Source organism: Plutella xylostella, chromosome 29 (assembly GCF_932276165.1).
Source record: "Plutella xylostella chromosome 29, ilPluXylo3.1, whole genome shotgun sequence".
Taxonomy (NCBI): Eukaryota; Metazoa; Arthropoda; class Insecta; order Lepidoptera; family Plutellidae; genus Plutella; species Plutella xylostella.
Window position 1 is genome coordinate 827502 of NC_064009.1, and position 25951 is coordinate 853452.

Genomic DNA, 25951 nt, shown 5'->3' on the forward strand with positions numbered 1-25951 from the left:
ATCCAACATATTATTTTGTCACAAGAATTCGATAGTGACGCCATCTACAATTACAAAAATAAATTGAACTCTTCATGTGTCTTCAACACGATTTGATTTTATTGTAATGAACTTAAATTTAGGACATAAATTATTACTCTGGATTAAGTTAATAAAGTGTGGATTAGTAGGAATCTATAATATAAAAACATGTTCTCGAAATAATGAAATCCTGATTCGTTTTCTTTTCTTATCTTTTTACTTTCATGTAATTTTGTTTAAAACCTATTGCTTGACTTATTATGTGGTTTATTGGAGTTGGGAATCTAAAATCTGAGACAGAGTTATAATCAGTTATTGCCATCTCGCTTGCTTGCTCACGTATCAGTTAATTCAATAATTCCAATGAATCACCTAATACACTCATACTTAGTTATATTTAGTTTTTAGTTTTTGTGATCCAAATAGTTTTGTGTTAGTCAGGTAATTCTACCTATGTATAGATTATATGTAGCTAGGTAATATTATTGTAATTATGAAAAATATAAGATTTGTTATATTAACAACCGGTGTTTTGCTGTTAAATTACCTTATTCATATAATTTAGCTAAGTAACTTTAATATTTATTTGATCGATATACTTAAGTAAATGTTGGTCCAGATTGAAGTTAGCTTGTATACCACTGTACCGACATTTATTTAGCTCAAGATTAAATTTATTGTTGCATATTGCTGTCACCTCGTTACGGTAAATTGTTAAAGCCCAAGGACTCTGTATATATACAAAGTATACAATGTATATATATACAAAGTCCTTGTTAAAGCCGGATAGCAATATACTTATTTTAATATTTTGGATTGATTTTTTTACACCGAGGATGTAATTATTCTCAGAACTGTATTCTGCCCTCAGAATAATAACCCGATCTTGTAGTTTCTAAACGTTGTCATGTCATAAATGATTATTATTTCAGAAATATTACCATAAAATGAGTGAAACTGCAGTAAGTATACATACAGCGCATTATTTATCACAAAATACATAATATTTTTGAGTATTGAGTATTTCATAATTGATTACGTTAACATATTGAAAGTATGGTAGGTCTACAATTTACTAGACAATTTACAAGTATATTTTTGCTGACTTGATGTTTTGATCTTCCAGACTACTTCTGCGTCTAAAACTAAAACAGGAACCTTCTCTGAAGGCCCCTCTGACTATGGAGCTGAAGATTTTGTGAGTAAATTTTGTATCTACCTACACCCTTGCCTGTTGCGGCGCCTTTAGTGATGTTTGGGCTTAGGGTTTAGTGGTGCTCCCTGGGGAAAGCCTTAAGTCCAGCAGTTAAAGTAGTGAGCCACACTAAAAAACCTGCCACCAAATGATTTCTAAACTTCAGCAACCATAATTATTTAGATAAAACTTATTGTAATTTACCTATTCCAAATGTATTAGGTAAGTATTTTTAGTGACAAGGCCCCTGTGGCATGGTATCTTTATCCACGTAGATAAACGACAGCAGCGATGTCATTAACGCTTCGTGCTTTAGGTATAAGATTATATCTACGTAAATAAATATTCTATGCCGTGGGTGCTGCTTTAAGTGGTTGTGGTGCCTTCTTCGTCCAAGCTCTGACATTAATGTTACCTGAAATGGGTGATGGACGTAACTACGAGTAGATGGAAGTATTTTCGATCGTAACTAGGTACCTACTTCACAAACGAATAAGTACGCGTTCTTACTCGTACGTCTATCACCCACTTAAAGTTTCAAAACATTCCAGGACACAGACCGCTGGTCCAACCACATCACCTATCACCAGCTAGTGGTATCCACCTGCATCAGCATCACGCAGCTCTGGTGGCACCCCTACGTGGACGACTTGTCCCGACATGTCCCATTCCTGATACTCTACCTGGTGTTCAGTGTGCTGGTCGCCTTCCCTCTGTTTTATCTGGAGCTGGCCGTGGGAGCCGTGACGAGGAAGAATCTGGTGCAGTGCTGGGACATTTCGCCGCTTGCTAGAGGTATGGGAGTATGAGCTTTATATTATGTTGGTAGGTAGGTACTTTATGATTTCGTACGAATGTGTTGAACCAACATAGGTCGCCACTAATAGTCACCAGACTTGTTTGCTACGCTACTGATGTGACATGAAGATATTTTATTTCCTTTATGCTTTCCATTATCGTTTTTTTCGCCGCGCTACTGTTTTCTACTATTACAAAAGTATCTTAATCTGTTAGTACTGTAAGCTGTTAGAACATAGTGGTTGGAAAAGAATAGTACTTAGTGCGACAACCTATGAAAACCTAGGCCCAGCAGTGGCGATTGTTGATTGTTGACTGAGCATGATCGTTACTACAACGGCTTATGTTAAATAAATAAATAAATAAACGGCTGAAACACGCTCCACCCTCCAGGAACCTCCTTCACATCACTTTCCATCTGCCTCCTCTCGGCCATGCCGCTCAGCCTGGTGGCTGCCTACAGCCTGCACTACCTCGTCCACTCCTGCCACCACTTCCTTCCCTGGCTGCACTGCGCGGCGGCTTATCTTAGCCCCTTACTTATTATCATCTATTGGCTACTCGCTGTTGGTTCTACTCCTTGTTGCGCTGTCAAAGTGCATAATATACAGGTTATGGCAGCAGCAGTAGCATAAGTAATATAAGTATAGCAAGACAGACAACACACGATCACAAGACACCATAAAGTTTAGGCTTACGCAATTACCTACGCTTAAATTACGCCCGCGCAGCAAAGAGCTGAGAGCAGAGAAAGTGCGCACGCTTTGTCCACCGCTGCGCTTAAACCTACTCCATTCCCCAGGGACCTCCTTCACGTCGCTCTGCATCTGCCTCCTCACGGCCATGCCGCTCAGCCTGGTGGCTGCCTACAGCCTGCACTACCTGGTCCACTCCTGCCACCACTTCCTGCCCTGGCTGCACTGCACTGGGCTCATCTTAGTCCCCTTTAGAATTAGCATACACCATGCTGCATTGGTGGCCCAATGGTTCTACTGCTACTAAAGATGTGCCAAACTGTAGCCCCCTTATTTAGAACTACCGCACAAACGTTTTCACATAGGTGGCTCCATGGTTCTACTTCTAATAAAACGCTGCAAAACTATCTAATATACTTACCTGGGTAACTAGATACAGGGTAAAACAGCAGCAGTAGCATATAGCAAGACAGCCAACACACGATCACAAGACACCAGAAAGTTTAAGCTTACGCACTGACCAGGGGCGTATTTACCCTAGGGCTAAAAGGGCTACAGCCCGGGGCGGCAGGCGGCGAAGGACGGCTCAGGGGCGGCTGGTAGGCCGCCCTTGGGCTTTATGTTGGAGAATTAAAAAAGTACAGAACAATATTTTAGGACGTGAGCCCAGAACGGCCCTCTTTCCACATGTTGATTTCATGTCTTAAGAAATTTGATTTAAAATATGAAAGCCGGCCTTTGTTCTTTTCTGAACTGGTGGAATAGTCTATTTTTTTTAAGGAAATCTAAAGAAAAAAAATTGCCTCACTTAGTTGCCCAGAAAAATCTTTTCTTTTTGTTCTGAAGATCTATGCAAATCTATCACCACAATGTTTTTATACATATGTAGGTCGGTAGGTACTCTACACTGACTGCTATACGCAGGCTCTGGGGCGGCGAAGTAGTGGAACAGAAGTCGGAATAGAATATTTTTATCCAATTTGGGTACACTTTCTGAAGCGGAAATTAAATCAAACGCATTATCCCTCCAAAAGTGAATGCATCTTACTAAAGAATTTTTTGTAATTTTTTTTTTTTTTTTTTTTAATTAAGAAAAATGATTTAAAAGAGGCATTTTCTTTATATAGAAATTGCGATGCGTATATTTCTTAGTGCAGTGGCAGCAGATTTACCAATAGACCAAGTAGGCCAGTGCCTAGACCGGTAGATTTAGAGGGGCGGCAAATAAAAAAACCTACTTTACAGGTTTAAAAAAAAATCATTTACGTGTACACAATCCATATATAAATAAACGCACTGTAATATAATAAGTATTGCTGCAACTGCGGCTGCTGAATCATGCTCAGAAGTTTGTCACTTTTTCATGCTGCTACAAGAAATTTACGTTATTTTTTTTGTAAATTCGACACAACGCTGGCTTAAATTAATGAGTAGAGAGGGAAATGCAAAACCCTGAATAGAGTGAATTTGAGACGTTGGTCAGCCATAAAAGAAAAATGTACCTAATTGTTTAAGAGATTCTTGGCACACAGTTACTCAGACTTTGAAATGAATCAAAGATGATATTACTGAAAAGCCTGTAACGCGACAAGAAGCGGCGGGAATACTTTCGAATTTGGAGAAACTGCTAACGGTGGTAATGGTAGTTGTGTGGAATTTTGTCATATGTACTAAATCAGTGATTTTATATATATTTTTTGGACCAAATATTTAGGGGGAGGACACTTGAGTCTACCAAAAATTTGCACTTTGAAGCTAAAAGATAAAATACTCTTTATTGCACACAAAAGAAACAGTTTCACAAATATAGAAAATAAATAGTACAATCGGCGGCCTTATTACTAAAAGTAATCTCTTCCAGACAACCACATAGATAGGGAATAGACAATATGAAAAAGGGTAACGTGTGAAAACAAGAGATAGGTAATTATAAACTGCATATTAAAATGATATGTAAATACCTACATAATATAATAATGCTTAATATTTCGTAAACCAATTACTGATAAAAAAATGGTTTGAGCAAACCTTTAATATTTCTGAAAGACCTATTCAAGGATACCCCACACCAACGAAAAAAAAATCATCCCCACTTTCTTCTTCTTCTTCTTATCGTGTCGACGACAAACCAACAAAATCGCTAAATAATACATGGCCAGAACTGGCCAAAATCCGTGTATGGTAGACACCAAAAAAAAATTTAAATATTTTATTTTACTACTTTTTCGGGCCGTAACGTATATATTTGCGAAATGTCAGCTTGATATCTTAACCCGTTTCTGAGAAAAAGGGTGGTGACAGATAGAGAGACAGACCGACACACAGACGGACAACAAAGTGATCCTATAATGGTTCCTTTTTTCCTTTTGAGCGACGGAACCTTAAAAAAAGATTTGATGAAACATCTGAAGAGTTGGTGACTGACAGACAGATAGAAATATCATTAAGTTCACAATCATACTAATAACGGGATTAAACTAACGAATTTAATTTCAGAAGTCAGAAGGGGTGCCAAAAATTGAATGGCTTACTAGCGTCAAATTTCTAAATCCGCCACAGTTTCTTAGTACTGCAGTGACAAACTATTGTGCAGAATTTTTAGCATTTTCAGTTTTAAAAAGAATAAAAAACTATTTAAGATCGAGTCTTATCGAAGAAAGGCTGAATAATTTGGCAATTTTGAATATTGAAGCTGATTTAACTAATAAAATTGATTACGATGATATAATAAAGAAGTTTGTTACGAATTTTGTACACAGAAAAAAAAAATATCTTTTTTTGGTGTTCTTTCATTCCTTGATGGGGCGGAAAACTTCAGGAGCCCAGGGCGCGCAATCTTTAAATACGCCCCTGGCACTGACGCTTACGTCACGCGGCCTAGAAAGCACACTTTATCCACTGATATTTTACCTTTAGGAACCTCATTCACCTCTCTCTGCATCTGCCTCCTCACGGCCATGCCGCTCAGCCTGGTGGCTGCCTACAGCCTGCACTACCTCGTCCACTCCTGCCACCACTTCCTGCCCTGGCTGCACTGCTCCTGATGCTTAGGCTCCTTTAGAATTAGCATACACCATACTGTATTGGTGGCCCGATAGTTTTAGTCCTATTAAAGCGCTGCCAAACTGTTAAATTTACTTACCTAGTTAACTAATTAGGTACCTAGATACAGGTTAAAGCAGCAGCAGTAGCATATAGCAAGATAGACAACACGGGGTCACAGGACACCAGAAAGTTTAAGATTACGCAATTACGCTTAGGTACGCCGCGCGGCATAGAAAGCACTCACTTCGCGCTTTATCCCCTGCTGTTCTATCTTCTAGGAACCTCCTTCACGTCGCTCTGCATCTGCCTCCTCACGGCCATGCCGCTCAGCCTGGTGGCTGCCTACAGCCTGCACTACCTCGTCCACTCCTGCCACCACTTCCTGCCCTGGCTGCACTGCGCGGCGGCGGCGAGGCCCCCTTGCAGTGGCCGGCATAGGGCTGCCGCGCCCGGGGCTGATACGCCTGCTGCGAGTTTCTTTTAGTTAGTATTTTGATTTGATGTGGATTTGTTTTGGTTGTTATGGTATTTAGTGTTTTTGGGTAGCCACGGCAAGTTGTTTTTTTAGTTGCATTAGTCGTTTGGGCAGTTTTTGTTTGTGGTACCTATTTAGTGTTTATAGGTGCGGTAGATAGTTAGGTAGGTACTTATTAGTTACATGGATATTTGGTAGTTAGGTAGATTGGGAACATCATCTTCATTGTTAGTGAAATATGTAGGTAGTTGTCACACCATTCGTTAGCAATAGGTGCCTCTATCGGCATGCAGGTAGCGGTCGGTATTGAAATGTAGTTATACTTAGGTACCTCATGTACGGTAGGGTAGGGTAACATTGCGGAAGTAGGTACTTATAACTACACCTTCCACCGCCATTTTCATAATAAGTACCTAGTGCCTACCTATAAGTATTAAGTACCTAGTAGTCTTATTATTACTGTAAACCAACGAGCCTTCCAGTCATAATATCAACTTTACCTAACTACCTAAACAACCCATCTTGCATCTCCCCCCAGCAACTTCGTCCTGAACCTCCACCGAAACGCCCCTGACCGGAGCGGCCTGGGCGGCGGGCTGGGCAACATCGTGTGGGAGCTCGCCGTCTACTACACCATCTGCTGGATGTTGATATACTTCATCGCTTTCAAGAAGATCTATAGCTATTCTAAGGTGAGTTGAGGATGAGGAGCCTCCTCGAGTGATCTAGTAACTGTACATATTTACCTTTTACAACTAACTAGGTAGGTACGTGGACCCTGGACAGTGGGCGACTGAAGACTAATCTGACTGGGTAATCCTTTCACCAAGGCGATAAGTACTGTAGAGCTCCACTAGGGTTTGTCATCGAGCAACTACAGTGCACCAAAATTGATAATGCGCATAGAAATCTTTGACAGATCGGTTGTTTTCGATTATGTGACACGTGATATTGACTCCTATTTCTTTCGAACAAGGTGTAAAATGCAAGTGTTTTTTTAAGGCTCTTACGATTTAATGATTCGGGTGTGAAGATCTGCATGTGCATTATAAATTTTGGACAAGTGTACTTCGTTAAGGTTTTGTAATAAGTAAACATGGAAATTACAGGAAACACAGAACAGAATTTTATTTAAAATATAGTTTAAGTTCTAACAATTCAGTCTTACTTAGCAATAATAACATAGAAACCCTCAATACACCGACGCTAAACAGTAGGTAATATATCGGTAGACTACCTCCTTCATAAGCCTAAAACCACCCACATTCATTCCCCTCCAGTTGGTCCTGTTCAAAGACACCCTTGCTTACCTGACCCTCGTGTGCTGTTCCGTGGGAGTCATGAGTCTGCAGGGCGCCGGCCGGATGATGCACGAGTGTAACTGGTCTGAGCTGTTGGATGTAGAGGTATGGACATTACACTGGTGAGTCACCCATCCCCATCACCACTGGTGATGGGTGGGATGGGAATACAGGGTGTTGAAAAAGTGGTGTAGTAAGCATAACGTGGGTGGCTCGAAAGGGTAACTAACGGGTCGTACACGATTATGGGGTACAGATTGAATAACTGCTGGTGGTCTAGTCTTGAGTTCAAATCAGCTAAACTGAACAATTAATTGTTTGTTTAAATACAAGTGAGCTGGGTAGGGTATGAACTGCATATCTATGCACCTAAATATCCGTACTGTAACCCAGTACCCATCATAAAGGACGTCCACTGCGATATAAAAAGATACAAACGGATATTTTGCATTGCTTTTATACCCAGTAGGATTACGATAGATAATAAGTCATAACTAATCCCTTTTCAACCAATTTTTCGTTTCTTCTTTCAGCTATGGCGAGAGGCGGCAGAATACTCGCTCCTTCAAATGTCAGTAGGACAAGGCACCCTGATAATGTTGGGAGGCTACTGCCCGGGGCAAAGACAACAGTTGCATTTGACGTCGGTGTTGGGTCTGGTCGCGTCCACCTCGTCTACGATACTGGCTGCGGTGGTGTTGGGGGCGGTACACGGGGCTCTGAAGACGGATTATGATGATAAAGTAAATTTGGAAAGTGGTAAGTTGGGATTGACTTGGCCTAAAACCCTTTCGTAATTGGAAGGATACCCGCGCCCCAGTGTGGACGTGATGGGTCGTGATGATGATGATGATGAAGTTGGATTGGCTGGTGTAGTGATTGGTATAATACGTATAGGCTGTTATTCTAGTGCTGAACAATTGATATGCCAATAATTGTTCAATCCTCTTGCCTTGTTCATGCGTCTTTCGATCGTTCAAGTCTGTCCCACTTATCATCCCTCTCGACGTCGACGCCATTGATTTGGCGCGCTTGTCATCAAGGGATTATTTCACCAAGAAGATGTCTAAACTAATATATTTTCTTTCTTCTTCTCCGCACCAGGAGCCTCAGCCTCCCTCATCCTGTGGTCGGACCTGGCGGCGCGCGCGCCCGGCAGTCAGTTCTGGGCGGCTCTCATCTTCTTCACGCTGTTTGTGTTGGCGCTCACTGCCACGGTAAGTTAGTAGGTAAGAATTGTGAGATTGATAATAAGGTCTCCAATGACTTTGAAAACATTTAGGCATATCTATACCTACTTACGTTAAGCTATTTTAGCTTTGAATCACCTTTGAAATGGTTTCCGGTAAGAATAAGTTATAAGATACTTATTAGTTTCAGAACATAAGTTTTATAACGTCTATCGTCTATGTGTCGGAGCCTATTTAATACAAACAAACAAATTAAATGTTTCCTCTCTATAATAATAGTGTAGATTTATAAGGCATCGTTTAACCGGACAGTAAGTATAGGTATAAGTATAGTTACTTGAGCTACATGTGTATTATAAAAGGCCGCTTACATTATAAAAAATTGCGATCCAACTTAGTACGCAAAAATCTCATTAAAACACCACATGGATAATCAATTAAATATGTTTATATCTATTCCCCCAGGCCCTCCTAGTCCAAACCATGATGTCGTCTCTCTCAGCCGCCTGCATGCGCAACAACAGCTGGGCCGCGCTCCTACTCGCATGTACCTTGCACTGCCTTGTGGGGTATCTGCTGTTGTGTACTGAGGTGGGTGGAAGTAGATCCTGCATCGCGGTAGCGAAGTTTTACAGCAAGTTGTAAAACTTCGCTACCGCGATGTAGGATCTCAACGATAACATTTGGGTAGCTGATTATCCATTAGCAGTGGGGATGGGCTACCTTCGCATCTACATAGTGACGATTCGTGAGGAACATTCGATGGACATGTACGACAGTGAGACGAGACATCGTGGGCTAACTGATACCATCTGATACTATACGTACACTGAGGTGGTTAGATGGCCCTTGAAGAGGCGAATACACCGAACTTGTTTGGAATTATATAGGATAGGATACATCCTACATCATCATTCTGTTTCGATCTATACCATAAAATTCGTGTAAATAGATAGAATAGTAAGAGTTAGATAAAATGAAATAGATCTAACTAATATAAAAGCTTTAATACAGAAAACCATAGAACTAGCATGGTTCACAATTAGTTACCTAAATCACTTGCACTTACTACACAGCTTTCCCCCTCTATCCATTAACCCCTAATCCACCCCCAGATGGGCATAAACATCCTGAACTTCCTCATCCGCTGGCCCGCCTCCCGCCTGCGCCCCGCCGCCGCCGCCGTGGCCGCGCTCGCCGTGACCTACTTCTACGGACAGAAGCTGTTCTGTGAGGGAATCTATGAGGCTGTCGGGGAATACCCGCCGGCCTTCTTTAGGGTTTCTTGGGCTGTCAGTCCGTGGGTTATGTTGGTTAGTTGATTTATTTGGGTTTGGGTGCATAGTAGTACTTAGAGGCCAGTTTCACACTTCATTTTCTACCCTTTTTATATAGGTTTAGCATTAGTTAGAAATTGGGGAATAGTGTGCCCAGATAAAGAAACAATATGAAAAGGCGGCTGTTGGATTAGTGAGAATAGTACCAGATGCCATAAGTCTTAGTGACATTTAATAATGTTTCTTTATTTGCGCTTCGCCCCCTATGTCCCTGATTAGGGATCCCAGGACCTGATGATGGTGATGATATGATTAATCTAGTATTTGCACAACTAAGTTTGTATTCTCCTTTGTGTGAAAGAACTCACCTTTTATTGGTGCAAATACAGATTTTTCTATCATATTTTCCATCGCTCCTCTGTCAGATAATGTTCATGGCGGACATGGACCTGTCAGCCTCGACCTGGGAGCGGCGCGCGGGCTGGCTGCTCGTGTCTCTGTGCTCGCTGCCCATATTCGCGTGCTCCATACTGTATGTGCTGTTCAAGTGCCGGATTAGGGTAAGCGGAAAAATATAGGGTTCATGTGTATCACATTTCTATACATTTTTTCATTTCATTGACGGCGAGCAGACCCAGACACATACGGCTACTTACTGTACTACCACAAAAAACTTTATTAACAAGTTAAATACTGTCTAAGTTTTTGTGGTAAGGCCCCTAGTGTTTGCCGCCGGCACGCAAAAAGACTATTCATTTAATAACCTAATACACTCTCAGGCCCCTTTATTGTGAATATTTTTAACAACTGATGTAAATAAAACGTTTATTTTGTGGTTTCAGAACATGGTGACTGAAAAGTGATTTAATATTCAAGTATTATCAATATTTATTAAACTATGTATAACTTCAACAGTATATGAAATAAAATGCCGTATTTTCTTAATGACACCATATTTTATTCACAAATTTCTCATAACACCAATATGTTACCAAAATAAAGGATTATTTTATAGTTAGTCATACACACATACATCATACAAATAACAATTCACGCCGCTGGACCGACAGGCGATGCTGAGCCTGGATATAAACACTTTCCATACATTATACTTTACATCTTGTCTTTTTATAAGAACATTGCCAGTAGAGGCCAACAGGAGTATCTATTCTCTAAACAATTCAAATAAAAACCCAATACGGTAAAATAAAAAATACATAAACCTCGCTTCATTGAATAAAAAAAACACTCCTCGAGAATACAGCCTTGGATCTTAACTCTAGGAAATTAACGCTAACTTAAAAATTACCTCTCATTATAAAAAATAAGGAAAATTAGTAATAGGCACGTAATCTAGTTAAACCTAAGTTGTAGACCGCTTTATGTTTCATTGTAAATTCGAGTGTGCACCATAGAGCTCTTCGTTAATTATTATGTTTTCATTATCCGATCATCTCAAAGAATATCACAAAAATAAGGATATCAGTTTGTTGACTGAAATATGGATACTGACCGAGAGGATAATTACCTTTCACGTGCATGTAAACCTTATTTTTATGGTATCTTTAACGTTTACTATTTCATGAGAGAACTCTATAGAGCTACCCTGTAAAATTAAGACAACTATTGCACTAATGGGATCATGAACAAATGCATCGAATAAGTATTTCATTTGGCAGAATCTTTACATAGGAGTCATAGGACCAAACGCCTTGATATACATTAACGGTAAAACTACGTAAAAAGCGATTGCACCAAGTAATATAGCCTGAACTATTTGACTGTATCGAAGATACGGGTCGCCACTACGCTATTAAAGGATATTATGGTGCCAAAGTAGACTTGAAGGAATTACAAACTACCGTTAACCCTCAAGGAATAGCTATTTATGATGTACAGTAACTATTAAAAAACCAATCAAATAATGGCGACTAGAAGTGATTAAAAATTACATAAAATACAAAATTTTGATCACATTCATATTTGGGATTTTTTGGGCGTATACACATGTATACATACATCTATGGTCAAAATACATTTTGTCCTTTTATGCGCTCTGGTACGCAGTTACAAAGCTTGCTCTTTTTTGAGAAGGGCAAAATTTATTGATCACCTTTATGTTCAAATCAATAGATCATAATCTGTCAATTGGCACTTTTAGATTTTGATAACGGTATTGTCCAACAGAAATACAACCTAAGGCGACGTATTTTGATTTCACTCAAATGTTTTGATCATCTTTAAAACTATTACATATCAGGAACGTTATAAACTCTCAATCTAAAGTAATCTATAGTAACAACTACACCAACACTCAAAGTAAATTACATATAAATTCTTAATTTGCAATGATTGCAATATCTGAAGATATGATTGTACAATCAATGCAACGCCTTCAGAGTTTTTTATATAGTGGTACATACAGCCGTAAAGTATAACTATACTAAGACGAAGGTATCTAATATTGTATCTTGAACAAGACGATGCAACGATTATTTTTTAAAGATATTTTACAAATATTGCAAAAATTAAAGATGTATTCATGAATTATATTTCGGGTGTCTACTTAGTAAACATGGTAATAAAAAGGCAAACTAAAATATCGATCGGCAGCATTTGTAGACTAAAAACAAGAAGTAAAAATAATATAACTCTCCATCCCGCATCTCACTCTTACGCATGCTTGTTTAAAGCATTTTTTGTGCTGAACTAACGCAATAAAATAAAAAAGGTGTTATAATTAATTCAATAAGCTTAAAAGCGAAACGCATTTTCTCTTGACGTGCTTGCACGCTAAAATTATGACAAAATATTAAAATAAGTGTAAATATCGCATAGTGGCGTTGCTAAAGCTTATTTCTCAAGCGGTAATTACTAACTAACATACAAACTACCCCGAATCCGACTTATTAAATGAACAAACACAACGTTATTTTAATATTTTAGCAAAGCCAGCACTTTAGTCATGTAAACCAAGTGTATCATCAAATCAATGATATAAGTAAGATCTATTTCGATTCATTTAATCATAATTACATTGACTAAATAACGACTAATTTTCTTTTGGACACATACTTTTAATCAAGTGCAATCTTATCTAGCATATTATATCAATATCATCTAATTAATGGTGTTTTTGAGTGTTTTTTTCGTTATTAAAATAGTTTTTATTTTTAGTATCGACCGAATACCCATATTTTAGCTAATATTACATCCAAACGTTAAGGCATTGGTAATTATTTAATTGGCCACATGTCGAGTCTGGCCCGACGACCGCTGCCATTGATCGCGCGGCTGAGATCAAACATTCAATATCAACAAAATGTTAAATCATTTTAAAACATTGCAGCTTGGCGCAATACAAAACAAATTCATTAATTTTATTTTAAAAACAAGGGTCGCTATATCTACACAAACATTATTATAATTATTATCATAGATACAGTAAAAGCGAAATGTATTTTAATTTCTACACATGTGATACGTTCCTCCAATTAATTTTTCACTATTTATAAAAAAAGCTAGATGTGTTTGTCACAGTCGCTACCCGAAATTGAGAAGATAATCATATATTTTGAATTTGAATAATATTAAAAACAGCCATTTTCGATTACAACATACCAACGGAGCGATATATATTATTTTTATATTTAACACTTATATTGTTATAACAATCTTTACAGTAATGTAAACGAGTGCATTCGTTCCTTCGTTCGTACGTCCCAGTCTATCACACGCGTCGCCTACCCGCCAGCACCGAGGCACCTGCCTACCCTCCGCTACACTCCCTAAACAAATACTTAACCGAGAAAGCTCACAACATAAAAAACAGTTCAGACGTCAATATATTACAAATACGAGTATCTGAAGAACCTACTCTTCAGTTTTCCACATGTTTTCATGTTACATTATCCCCAGTCACGCGACTCCAATTATACAAATATAGAAATGCAAATACCTTATGTATTTCAGTGTTTTATGTATGTCAGACGCGACTAAAGTTTAGTGCCGACATAGTTATAAATTACATTAATGATGTAATGTATTTATCACTTACCTACTGTAACATGAAACGCCGGTAATAAACATCGTAAATGCTACTGTGAAAAACTATCGTTAGAATGAACAATTAAACTTTTTTTTACATTTTTTTTCAAATTATTACACCACAATTCCGTTGTCTTATAGAGAAAATAACCGTAAGAATAATAGTTAATATTAGTTACTTTATACAATATACTACACGTTATTTACAAAGCATTTCGCGGTATGCCATTATCTAAAAGGACGTCTGGTAAACATTTAAATTTGTTGTACAATTTCTCAATCGCCAATTTATAACGCCAGCGTCCTATTTATTATTATACTATCGAATAAATTTATAGAATCATATATTTTAAACAAGGACTGAAATCCCTGTACATTTTCTGCTTCTAAAATCCCATCACATGTTTACCAGCCAGTTTTATGATACATCTAGCCACATGAGGCAAGCAATATTTTTGATAAATTTGATACCAACTTTAAATTGCTACATATTAACTTACTAACATGCTTAATATAAGTCTTATATTACCTGTTAGGCCTAAAAATATAAGGAACTGGGTAGAAATCGGTTAATAAATACGGTTATTAATTTGATGAGAGGATGTTTACCATAAATATTCGAATATTTTTTTACCAAACCAGAAAATGATTTAAATTTTGTACTTTACAATTAACACTAAAAACTATATTTTTTACATCTATCTATGCCTATATAGAATTCATTTGAATCTATAATTATTTGTAAATAGCAATGTATAAGTGTCGAAATGAAAAAGAAATTTGCTGTGAAGTGAGCACAAAACTATTTACATTCAAAATTCAGTCCCAAACTTGTGTCACATGAACTAAAGCAAGTATGATACATAAAAGTTTGTACATACAGAATCAAAAATGTCTTGTAACACTTATACATCCAATTTAGCAAACAACCTATACATAGCCGTAATGACGCCATCCATAACATATACAGACATATGGTACACATATACATACACGCTTCGTTGTGCTAAAAATTCAGGCACATGTTAACTCTTAAATCCTTTTTAGAATACTGTGTATACTTAAAAGGACCAAGTGTTGGTGTCCCTAGGGCCTAGTGCCTGTGGCATGTGGGTGTGATCTATTCAGCCTAGTTGTAATCTAGCCAGCCCAGATGTAATATATTCAGCCCGAGTGTAACATAGTCAGCCCAGATGTAATCTACTCATCTCAGGTGCAATATATTCTGCTCTGATGTAATCTACTCATCCCGGATGTAGTATATTCAACCCGAATGTGGTATATTTCTCCCGGGTGGTTGTGGCGCTACATACGTTCACTCCGGCTTGGGCGCCGCGCGGTGAGGCACTGGCAGGGTGTCCTGTCTCCTGTACATGAGCAGATAGGGCATGCGCGGAGCTTTAGGCTTCAGCACTTGAGCGTCGTTCACTAGAGTCACTGTGGAGTCGTCGTATCTGGAAATAATGGGGTGAGGTTAGACGTGACGGCTGGTGGATTGGTTGTGAGAAATAGAGGAAGATTTGACTCAGTTTCGTTTGTCTCCATGTTTTAGCTTTTGCTAAGTCAGAGACGAAAAATAAAATAGCATCATTGTAAATTCCAAATCTAGCCACAACAGGCTCCCACATATAAACATGATACGATGTCCCGTCGTAAAAAGGTCTCCTACCCACTCGCAGGTGTTCAATGGGAGCCATACCAGTTACCTGTCTAAGGTCTAATACATAACATACATTGAATGAAATCTAAATACACACCTGATCCACCCAGCCTGGCCGTGGTAGGTGTCTGTGAGGTAATGTCCCTTCACAGCTTCAACCCCCTCATGGTACACCACTGCGAACAGCTTGTACTGCCGCTGTTTCTGCGCGTACTTCAACTTGGATGACATGATCTCTGTAATAGGAGAAAGGTTTTGTCAGCAGTGTTTGTTTGTGTTGGGTGGAAAGTATGGGTGTTGAATGGTTACTCAGTATAGGTTGTCTACATGGATTAGCTTTGGCTAATTCGGAGACGAAAAATAAAGTTGCATCATTGTGTGTCTTTATAAGCGTGTTGCCAACCACAAATTAGTAATTAAAACAGGAAAGATATCCTTTCTCTTTTCCCATTATGGATAACATTTCAAGTCACACTCAATCTTCTAATATGACTATCTAAGACAAATCCATTGCGGAAGGTAGGTGGCGGAATTTACTATTTTTACTACTATAAAATAATAAATACAAACACTCACTCTGATCAATCTTCAAGTCAATAGGGAAGTCGATATTCTTCACAATCTTGGCCGTGTGTCCCTCCGCATCTAACTGGAAGCACTTCAGATGCAGCAGCAGCACAATCGGCAGTTGCTCGATGGACAGCTGCTGCCAGGCGTCCGACACCCCCTCGAGGGTGTCCTTACCCGCCACGAGCTCTAGAGCGTCTTTCACGCTGTTCGCTCGCTGGAATTGTAAGGATGGATGTGTTAGAATGGTTTGGATGTAAGGCTGATTGGTTGTGCGTGGGTGGGTTACTCAGTAAGGTTTGTCCACATGGTTTAGCTTCAGCTAATTCGGAGACGAAAAATAATAGCATCATTATCACATAAGACTTGAAGATATTCGGAATTGAATAAGAATATGTGACGGGCTTGGTAAATATAGTTGATAATTATGTTGAATCCGAAACATCAAGAAACACGCTATTTTATCTATATCCATTTTTCGGACTCGAAATCTCAACATTCTGGTAGCGGAGGACGCGGGTTGGACCTCCGGACGGAACAGATTACAGACATGTAAAATATGTTAGGCATTTATGTCATGTGCGGCTATGATCACTATGTTCTTTACTAATCTCAATATCTATCTATCTATCCCACTCACCTCAATATCAAGCTGCAGTGTAAAGAACGGCTGCACAGCATCAGTGACATCATGATGCGCGACTCTGTGCAGGCGACAGCGCGTGCGGCCGCGGAAGATGTCGGCCAGCGGCGTGCGGCCCGCCGCCCAGCGCCGTTCCACCGCGCCCTTGTTCTTGGGGCCCATCACCTGGAAGCGTGATGGTTATGAAATATGCGGTGGGGTTTGGCGGTTGTAAGGGGGATTGTTGAATAAATTGATATGGTTTCATCTGTGTTTTTGTCTATAGGGGAATCGGCCGGTGCCTTATTCTTAGAACTGCCCGCCGATTCACTACGAAATTACACGCTCATACGAGGAGTTGCGCACGCCATACTGTTTTATAATGTAGTAAGTATTTCCCCTGTTTTGTGTACAATCTTATAACTAAAAGAACACATGGCACATTAGACGCTCAAATGTAAGAACCCATCAACTGCATGAATAACATTTGTACATAACCATTACTCTCTCCTGCATCTTGAAACGGTAGCAAGTCAATCACTACGGCCTTTTCCGCATCTTACAATCTAACCAACAATTCCACTACTACATCACAACAAAACCTAGTCCAAAAAACAATCTCCAATACCTTCCACTCATCATCATCGTCGTCCTCGTCCTCCGGCGGCGAGTCCTGCGCGACGCCGTTCTGCGCCTCGCCCTCGGGCTCCACCAGCTTCATCAGCTGCAAGAGTAGAGGTGTGAGACAGGGGGCTACTGGTGTGTGGGGTAGGGGGGAGGGGGGTATGAGCTCACTCAGTGGTGGGTGTCCACATTGGGGTTCGGAGACGAAAAATAATGTTGCATCATTGTGAGCAGCGGCTCAATAAGACAGTCTATGTAATTTTCTTTAGGAAATGGTTTATGCCATATAATAGCAGAGTTCGAAACAAAATTTTCGCTTACTTATGATAACCTTTTGATATTTCTGAATAATCTTTGGTAAAAGGGCAATCCAACAAATTTCACCTTAAAGTAACAAATAATGCAGTCGGCGCACACGCTAATAACAAAACCAACTTACCTCAAGCATCTCATCATTCAGTCCATTCAACAAGCACCCAAGGAACTCCTCCGCATCTTCCTGCCTGCCCTCTTGTGAGCCGGGGAAGGGTCTGAGAGCCCGGAGCACCTTCTGCCCGGCGGCGGGGTCTAGTGGCGGCCCGGTTTGTACGGGGAGAGCACCGGCCGCCTCGGCGCCGCGAGCGCGGGATACTCGAGCGTTGGGGGGTAGGGGAGTGAACTCGTAGCATAGCTCGACCCTGGGAGGTGAAGGGATGTTTAGTTGGGTGATAGAATTGGAAGATAGTTTTGTATGGGTTGTGGTCGAAGTTCACTCAGTGATGTTTGTCAACAATGAGTTCAGAGACGAAAAATAAAGTACCATCATTGTGAGCTTCAAAACTTCTAAAAACATTATAATATGTATTTTTGAAATTATAGCAACCTACAGTTATTTTTATTGCCTTGATAAAAGCTCTCCTTTTTAATAAACTTCTATGAGAATTCAGCCAATAGCTTTTGAACGAAAACACCTTATTTGAAGAAACAAAACTAAGAACACTATCCACATCCAACAATTTTACACTAATCACATTCGATTCACCATTCCACTTCACCATAAAACTTAAACAACTCACATGGCATCAATGACGGGCGTGCTAGACTTCCCCCTTCTAGTCTGGTAGGGGAGAGCCTTCAGCATGTTGTAGAAGGGCGGACACGCGATCAGGGCTTGCAATATCGCGTTCACGTAGCAATAGTTCGAGCGATTGGTGAGCCCCCGAGGCAGGAGCGAGACTGGACGGTTGTCGAGCGTGTATTTGGACAGGAACTCTGGAAGATAAGGGGTGGTGTTGGGTTAGTTCTTGATAGAGGGGCTTAGGGCGTCTGTACAAAGCTTGTTACCAGCGACTGGCTCTATGGAAATGGCTTCTCAGCACAGGTTCGGTAAAAGTATAAGGTTGATTGGCACTGGTAGCTAGCTTTCTACATATAGTGATACAATAAGAATTTGGGCACAGTTTATATCATTGCAAAGTATACTTGGTTTCTTTCAAATATGTAAAAATATGTTTAGAAAATATATTAATGGAAATTATGAGACAAATTAGATCAACATTAGATAGTGTTTAGTAAAGTAATAATAATTACTTATATCTAGTGGTTAATCGGCCGCTGTAGAAGTATCTTCTTCGGACCCTGAATCCCTGATGAGGGACTGAAAGGATACAATATTGTCATTTCTAGAGGAGTCTGATTCAATCGAACGGACTATTGTTCAATATTTTAACTTAGCAACAACATAAAGGATGTGACATTAATGTATCAGGGTCTTGATCTACATAAAATGCAAATTCGTGGTAATAATTAATGAATTCATTATTGATCTGTGGAATGTTCCTTTACATATTTTGCGTGGTTGTACCTTGAACTTCATAAGCAAGTATTTTAGCTTCCACTTAGCTTAAACTTCTTAAAAAGATACGTAGTACTCGAGATTTTTGTCTGCAGCAATATTACCGGTTTTTATGTCCATATACATAATAATATGTTACTACACTACTGTTACCCTTTGAGTACAAAACTACATAACGTAAGGCATACTAACCTCCCATCCTGTACGAGTTGGGGTCGTCAGCGAAGGGCGAGGGCTGCACGGGCAGGGCCGGCGCAGCGTCCTTCACCACGGGCACCTCGCGGGGCTCCGGGCCCGCCGGCGACGCGGGCTTGGACACCCCTGCGGCCGCGCCAGACGCGCCCACCGACGTCTTCTCCGAGTACGACAGCACCGACGGCGCGGCTGTCACTGGGGCCGGTTTGACCGCAGCTGGGCCGACCTTCTCAGTCACTACTGCCACGTTTTGCTGAAGTGGTGATGCGTCAAATGGGGGCACTTTAGCTACAGGCTTCGGGTTCACCGGGGGAACGACCGCCGTCGGGCTGGAGGGCTCCTCAACGGGCACAGGCGCCACCGGCACTGGCGCCGGAGCGGTGGATATACTTGAGGACTTGTTGAAGAGACTGGCCCAGGATTTCCCTGGAGCTGGGGGCGCCACGGGTGCGGGCGCGGGGGGCGCGGGCTCTCCGCGGTGGCGCGGGGTGGGCGGCGGCGGGAAGTCGGACGCGGTGGGCGCGGGCGGGGGCGGCGCGGGCGCGGCCTCCACTACCGGAGCCGGCTTGCGCGAGAAGGGAGACTTGTTGGTGACGATGACGGGCGCGCCCTGGCCGGAGTGCAGCGTGATGGAGATGGGCATGGGCGCCTTGCTCGGCGGCAGCGGCGGCTCGCGCTTCACGTGCTCCGGCGGGGGCTCGGCGCCGTCGGCGGACGGGGAGCGGTGCGGGGGACCCTCGCGCTTCTGCCGGTTGCCGAAGGGCGGTTTCGGCGTGGACGCGGGCTGCACGGGCACGGCGGCGGGCGGCGCGGCCGGCTTGGGCGGCTGCTTGGCGCCGGAGAAGGGAGCTGGCGTCTTGGTGGTGACCTTGCTGACGGGCGGCGCCATCTTGTTGGCCGCGGTGGTGGGGATGGGCGGGAAGGACTTGGCCGACGGCGGCGCTTGCGTCACGACTGCCTCGGCCGGTTTCTGCTCGGTCGGAGTCCAGGCCGTCTTGGGCTCCACTTTGACTGGAGGTGCTTTGTCGACGGGCGTGGGCGGCTTGGGCTCGGGCGGCGTGGGCGAGTGCTTGGGGCTGGCTGATGCTGGGCTGATCTTCATGTCCTTGACCAGCGTCTCCACGGCCACGGCGGCCGACACGCTCGCCGGCTTCTGCTCCTGGCTCTTATCCGGTGGTGAATACGGCTTGTGGTTGGGGAGCACGAAGTTCTTTGCGTGCACGTTGAACTGGTGCGGCGTGTGATGCGGGGGGTGGGGAGCGTGGTGCGGGGGCGGCGGGTGCGCCGGCGGCGGCATGTGGTACATGGGCGGCATGTACTCCATGGGTCCATCAACAGGCGGCGCGTACGGCGGACCCGCATAATGCGCGTTAGCATAATACGCGTCGACCGCTTCCTGTTCCATCACCACTTCTGGGGGATACTCCTCCGGTTTCTCCTCTCCCTCAACGGGCATGGGGTACTCCGGATAATAATACGGGTACGACGGATACACCACAGGTTGATAAACAGGCAGGTGATACAGCGGAGCTCCTTGGGCTGGGGCGGGCGGGTAGTAATGCGGGTACTGGACGTAGTATGGCGGCGGCGGCGGCGGCGAGGGGGCTCGCTTGCCGCGACCACGGCGGTGCTGGCGCGGCCCGCGGTCCCCGTACTGCTGCGGCTGGTAGTACTGCCCCATGTAGCCGTGCACGTTCACGTTCGCCGTCACCTGGAATGGGGAAATGGTTGGGTAAAGTATCTTTCTGGAAAGGCCCAAGTAAGATGATTTTAGTCCAAATTTATAACTAGAAAGTAAGTATGCAATATTGTTTGTTGCTCAAATTTAATCAAAATCAAATGCTCTGTCGGAAAAACCAAAGAATAATGCAAGCTGAGCAGGGAAATTGTACTACAGTAATCCAACCTATTATACCAACTTCGTAATGACTGCAAGCATCATAAAGCCTTGACATCATGAGCCAATAGATGGACTTCTAACTCAACCACCATTTATCACCGATAAGGTCGATAATCACTCATTCAGCTGAATTAATCTACAATATTTGGCCCACTGCTACTTGAATGGACGTGGCGTGTTGTAGTGTAGCATCACATAGATGAAAACCACAATCCAGCCTACTCATACATTCGCTTGCAGTCCACCACTCACACAACAAGCCGCATCGGCGACAAACCTGGCTAACATAGACATTGGGCGGCGGCGCGACGGGCCACTGCTGCGGCGGGTACGGCGGCGCGTACGGCGGCGGCGGCGCGGCGCGGGGCGGCGACGGCGGCATCTCGTCGCCGCCGTCCACCGAGCCCGACACCGCGCGCGCCCGGACTAGCCCGCCTGGGATATCTGGAAACGTAATGGAGAGGATTAGATATGCTGGCTTATACTGTACTTCTTAGCATGTCAGTCTGATTGGTAACATTGTGAATGGCAGTTGCTGACTGCCCCGAGTGCACTGGATGTATATAAAGGTGATATATCACTCCCGGAGATTCCTTTTGTGCACCCCAGCGAGTCATTTACAGAGAGAGAGACATTAAATGAGTTCTTTAAGATTGGGCACATTATGACGGGCCATAGAGTGCAGAGATAATTAATGATTTCATAATCATATACTTTACTTGTCATACTACAGATACTTTATTAATTTCACCAGTTGAATAAGAAGGCAACCCAACGATGGGAGGGAGTGCCTAAAACAAACTGTTATGGTCACTCAAGATCAAATGCATGTTACATTGACTACAAAAAAACCCCTTTATATGCAAAGTATCAAAATTATAAATAATTAGCCAGAGTAGTAGCATAATCATAACTCACCAATGGCTGTTTCTGGCCACTGGACCTTGCCAGCCGCCTCCAATCCTTTGGGATTCAGCTTGAACAATGCGCTGTGCAGGCTGCTCAAGTCGGCTTCCTTCACATCGGACAAATCTAGGAATTCATAGTCCTGAAACATGAGGAAAGGTTATGCTAGTCTCTTTGGAGTAAAGGCAACATCTACATGCACCACATTCAATATAACAATGCGGAATAGACTGAAGCAGTAAGATTTAAAGTAATTTTCATTCCCAGTAGGCAAACAATAATTTGTTTCCAGAAGAACAAAGCTTGCGAACACCTGGTTGACAGAAGAAAGGTGATCCGTTTGTTACATTTATATGTGCTGTGACTGAATATAAATAACTTTAGAATAGATGCACTCTAGAAGAACATCAGAATCAGTCACAAAATTGTTTGTCTGTGCCTCACAGCTTAAATTATCATCAGAATATTTCATGTAGTTAATGGTTTTGGCACTGAATACACCAGTGTTACTTATTTTTACTGAAATATATGTGCATATTGTATTAAACACAATGAATATTCATGAATATTGTAAGTTCAAAGTCATAGTAAATATATTTGACAAGCAAAGAGAGGAATATTATATGTGCAGTGGATTACAGTTGTACACCATGCAACCACTGAAAACTAAACACAAATTTGTATGGCACAAGAGTTGCCACTTAGCAGTAAACTACCAACCTTGGTGCCCTACAAATTCCCATTTACTTTATACTGCAGAAATAGTGAGGAAAACCTTTACTGGATGTCTAGTGTAAGTTCCATTAATTTCTCAAAAATACACATAACACTCAGTTTAAACTAAATTGATAGGCTAAATACAACACAGAAAATCATTTAAAAATATTAATGGTTGTAAAATGAATACATTCTTGACCAAATGAAACTACATAATTATTATTCTGCACATTTAAAAATTCTTAGTCAATGTTTCATTAGAGAGGTCATCTTTATCAGATGTGGTTTGTATTATAATATTTTTTGTTCAGCAATCTCTAACATACAAGGTTGCAAACATAATTATTGCATTTGAATTTGTACATTATAGAGATGGCAATATGGTAAATTTTACTTATTGAAAACAGTTGGAAATGATAATTCCTTACAAGCTACTTTCACCTGCTCTCTGTCTGCAGGTGACATTGCATGATAGTGCACTATTCATTAAATGAACAACATTCACTTTTACCTGAGTTTTAAATTTATCAAGTTACTCATCCCGCTACGATTGAATTTGTCTAGAAATTCAATAACTCATATGAGAGTTTTTGATAGACACATCCCACCGTTATAGATCTTGAGTTATCATTATGTAAATACTGTATAAGTGCAAAATCTAGCTATAATTCCAACCAATTTCTTGTTTCTACTGTACACTTGGTACAAGTTTTATAATACTTAACAAATATGAATATGTTCATCAAAACTGTGCAACAAAAAAACACAGGATAATTGATTGAAATTGTTTGATAAAGCAGTGCAAATAAGTCATTTACAACCTATATCACTTGTATACAATGTTAAGTATTATACATAAGTTAGGTAATTACTGACCTATCCACTAATAGTGATTCTTGTAGGTACTTTACAAGGCAGTTGAACCAACCAGAGAAATGTATACAAATGACATTCCATGCAACTCAGTGAACATTGGACTTCATGAAGACTGTCAAATTTTAAGGTTATAATTTGAAGGCCTACTTTCAATCCATATTACAAAGCACAAGTACATGTATTTTCTATAAATTACCATCCTTTGACATCGTGAACCAACAATTTCGTCGTTTTAAGTGCAAATTAGCGTCGGATTCGACTATGCACATGTGGTTTGTCAAGTCATGATAATGAAGAAACGGGGTGCAAGCAACATGAAAAACGCCATACCTACTGCTGTTGGCCAAATTCAACTCCCATTATAATAATTTTCAACTAACAATCATCTCCATCGTAAGATATTCATTAGTTCTATCGTAAAAAAGCGAAATATGCGGAACTTTTGGTGGATAAGATGGCGTAATAACGCTCGGGTTAGTGGCTAGTTGCCGGGTGCCGTAAATGTATTGACAAATCAACACACAAGTGATTCTATCGTGAAAACCCGAAACTGGACACCATCTAATCAATGATAACTATGATAACTTACCTCCCACGTGCACACAATTTCTGGAAAGAGATATTTATTCTAATGAAATGGCCAGTTTCAATATCACCAAAACAAGAAACAAAAGCCAAACAAATTATAAGTGATTAACCATAATAAAATGACTTCTTACCGTTTTCATCAAATCCATGGCCTTATTATGAACACCATCACGAATTATATTGCATTAACATCACATAAATACAGCGACTGAGATTGAGAAGGAGACAAAATTAGGATCGGAATCAACAGAGCGGCCATGCACTCACCCAAAAACACATAACAGGATGTGACAAAAGCCGCGCCATTTTCAATATCGGTAACCAGCCAATAGAAACGCAGTATTTACACCATAGACAGCGTAACCATAGACGATTTGTAATTTTATAATGTTGGTACTGTAGCCGGATGTTCAGGCATTATTTTTATACCATAGACAAGTTAGTGTTGTTTTTAAATGAAAGAAGCAAATATCTATATCCTATGAGCCCGCTTAACTTTGACTGTTTATGTAAAAGTCTATTTTTTAGGAATGAACTCATTGTGATAACTTAGGTATTCAGACTTATTTACAAAGCACATTATGCTCACGACTGTAATCCCCGAAAGGGAAGTCAGAGGTGACTCGCACGCAAGTCATTCGCTTTTCATTTTGTACTCACGTGATAGGTCCGTTTTTGAATGAGTACAACGGACTTAGGGAGATAGACCCACAAAGCAAATACACCGGCACATCTAGAATTTAGATGTGCCAGTTTACTCACAATGTTTCCTTCACCGTTAGAGCAAGGGTATACTTAAATTCGAAAGAACGCATTAGTACCTACATGTCGGCGCCGGGATTCGAACCCGAATAGACAACTGAGACAATTTCTAAGTAAATACGTTGGGTAAAGGTGAGCAAATTATCTATAGCGATGAGTCAGCGTCTCTGCTAAGAGTCCAATGATTTTATTAGGAACCTCTTTATCTTTTGCAAATATTGGCCGTGCCGTCTATAATAATCTTATAATAATTGGTTCGTATAAAATCTAATCGTGACCACGTGACGGAGCTTTATTTCTTTTTGTTTTACCAATCTATATGGTAGTGGATGGATAAGGAAAGCCGAGGACAGATTGTTGTTGAGCTTCTTGGGAGAGGCCATGCCATGTCAAGCAGTGGACGATTTACGAGCTGATAATAATAATTATTAAAATTATTGCACATTTATAAATAAATAAATTTTTACATAGGAAAATGGAAATGCTAATAGCATTCTCTTCCAGTTAACCTCGGGTGTTGTGGAGACAATGATAGGTAGCCCTATAGGCTCAGGCGGTTTCTACTCCTATATATGGCACATATCTAGCGAGTACCTACGTAGATATGAGTTATTTACCTTTGAATAGGAGCCTCGAAAAGTCACGCGGTTTCGTAA

The 25951-nt window shown here is 41.1% G+C and overlaps 2 protein-coding genes across 5 annotated transcripts; one reads left to right on the top strand and one right to left on the bottom strand.

Annotated features, from left to right (window-relative positions):
* The first annotated feature begins 933 nt into the window (after window positions 1-933).
* Window positions 934-11204, top strand: LOC105383635 (sodium-dependent noradrenaline transporter). The gene is made up of 13 exons (XM_048631739.1): window positions 934-983; window positions 1148-1219; window positions 1768-2011; window positions 2817-2953; window positions 5882-6237; window positions 6768-6921; window positions 7510-7635; window positions 8064-8289; window positions 8635-8747; window positions 9186-9311; window positions 9836-10033; window positions 10423-10557; window positions 10840-11204. The coding sequence occupies exons 1-13, from the start codon at window positions 969-971 to the stop codon at window positions 10858-10860; spliced, it is 1923 nt and encodes a 640-aa protein (XP_048487696.1). The 5' UTR covers window positions 934-968; the 3' UTR covers window positions 10861-11204.
* Window positions 10934-24842, bottom strand: LOC105385128 (proline-rich extensin-like protein EPR1). Of its 4 annotated transcripts, XM_048631522.1 has the most exons (12): window positions 24665-24831; window positions 24535-24554; window positions 22365-22494; window positions 21724-21890; window positions 19544-21257; window positions 18573-18768; window positions 17957-18194; window positions 17522-17617; window positions 16912-17079; window positions 16281-16488; window positions 15802-15940; window positions 10934-15498 (listed from the first exon to the last, which is right to left on the bottom strand). In XM_048631522.1, exons 4-12 carry the CDS (start codon window positions 21826-21828, stop codon window positions 15360-15362), a joined length of 3003 nt encoding a protein of 1000 aa, XP_048487479.1. In that variant the 5' UTR covers window positions 21829-21890; window positions 22365-22494; window positions 24535-24554; window positions 24665-24831; the 3' UTR covers window positions 10934-15359. The 4 variants fall into 4 exon arrangements, with proteins under 4 accessions (XP_048487479.1, XP_048487478.1, XP_048487477.1 ...); XM_048631521.1 differs by lacking the exon at window positions 24535-24554 and having other exon boundaries at window positions 16912-17064; window positions 24665-24842; XM_048631520.1 differs by lacking the exon at window positions 24535-24554 and having other exon boundaries at window positions 21733-21890; window positions 24665-24840.
* Window positions 24843-25951: the final 1109 nt, after the last annotated feature.

Bases quoted from the DNA above. Each gene is read 5' to 3' on its own strand.
- LOC105383635 (XM_048631739.1), top strand. The intron at 7,636-8,063 runs GTATGGACATTA...TTCTTCTTTCAG, and splicing joins CTGAGCTGTTGGATGTAGAG to CTATGGCGAGAGGCGGCAGA. The intron at 8,748-9,185 runs GTAAGTTAGTAG...CTATTCCCCCAG, and splicing joins TGTTGGCGCTCACTGCCACG to GCCCTCCTAGTCCAAACCAT.
- LOC105385128 (XM_048631519.1), bottom strand. The intron at 17,618-17,956 runs GTAAGTTGGTTT...CTACTCTTGCAG, and splicing joins TGAATGATGAGATGCTTGAG to CTGATGAAGCTGGTGGAGCC. The intron at 16,489-16,911 runs GTGAGTGGGATA...TTACAATTCCAG, and splicing joins CACTGCAGCTTGATATTGAG to CGAGCGAACAGCGTGAAAGA.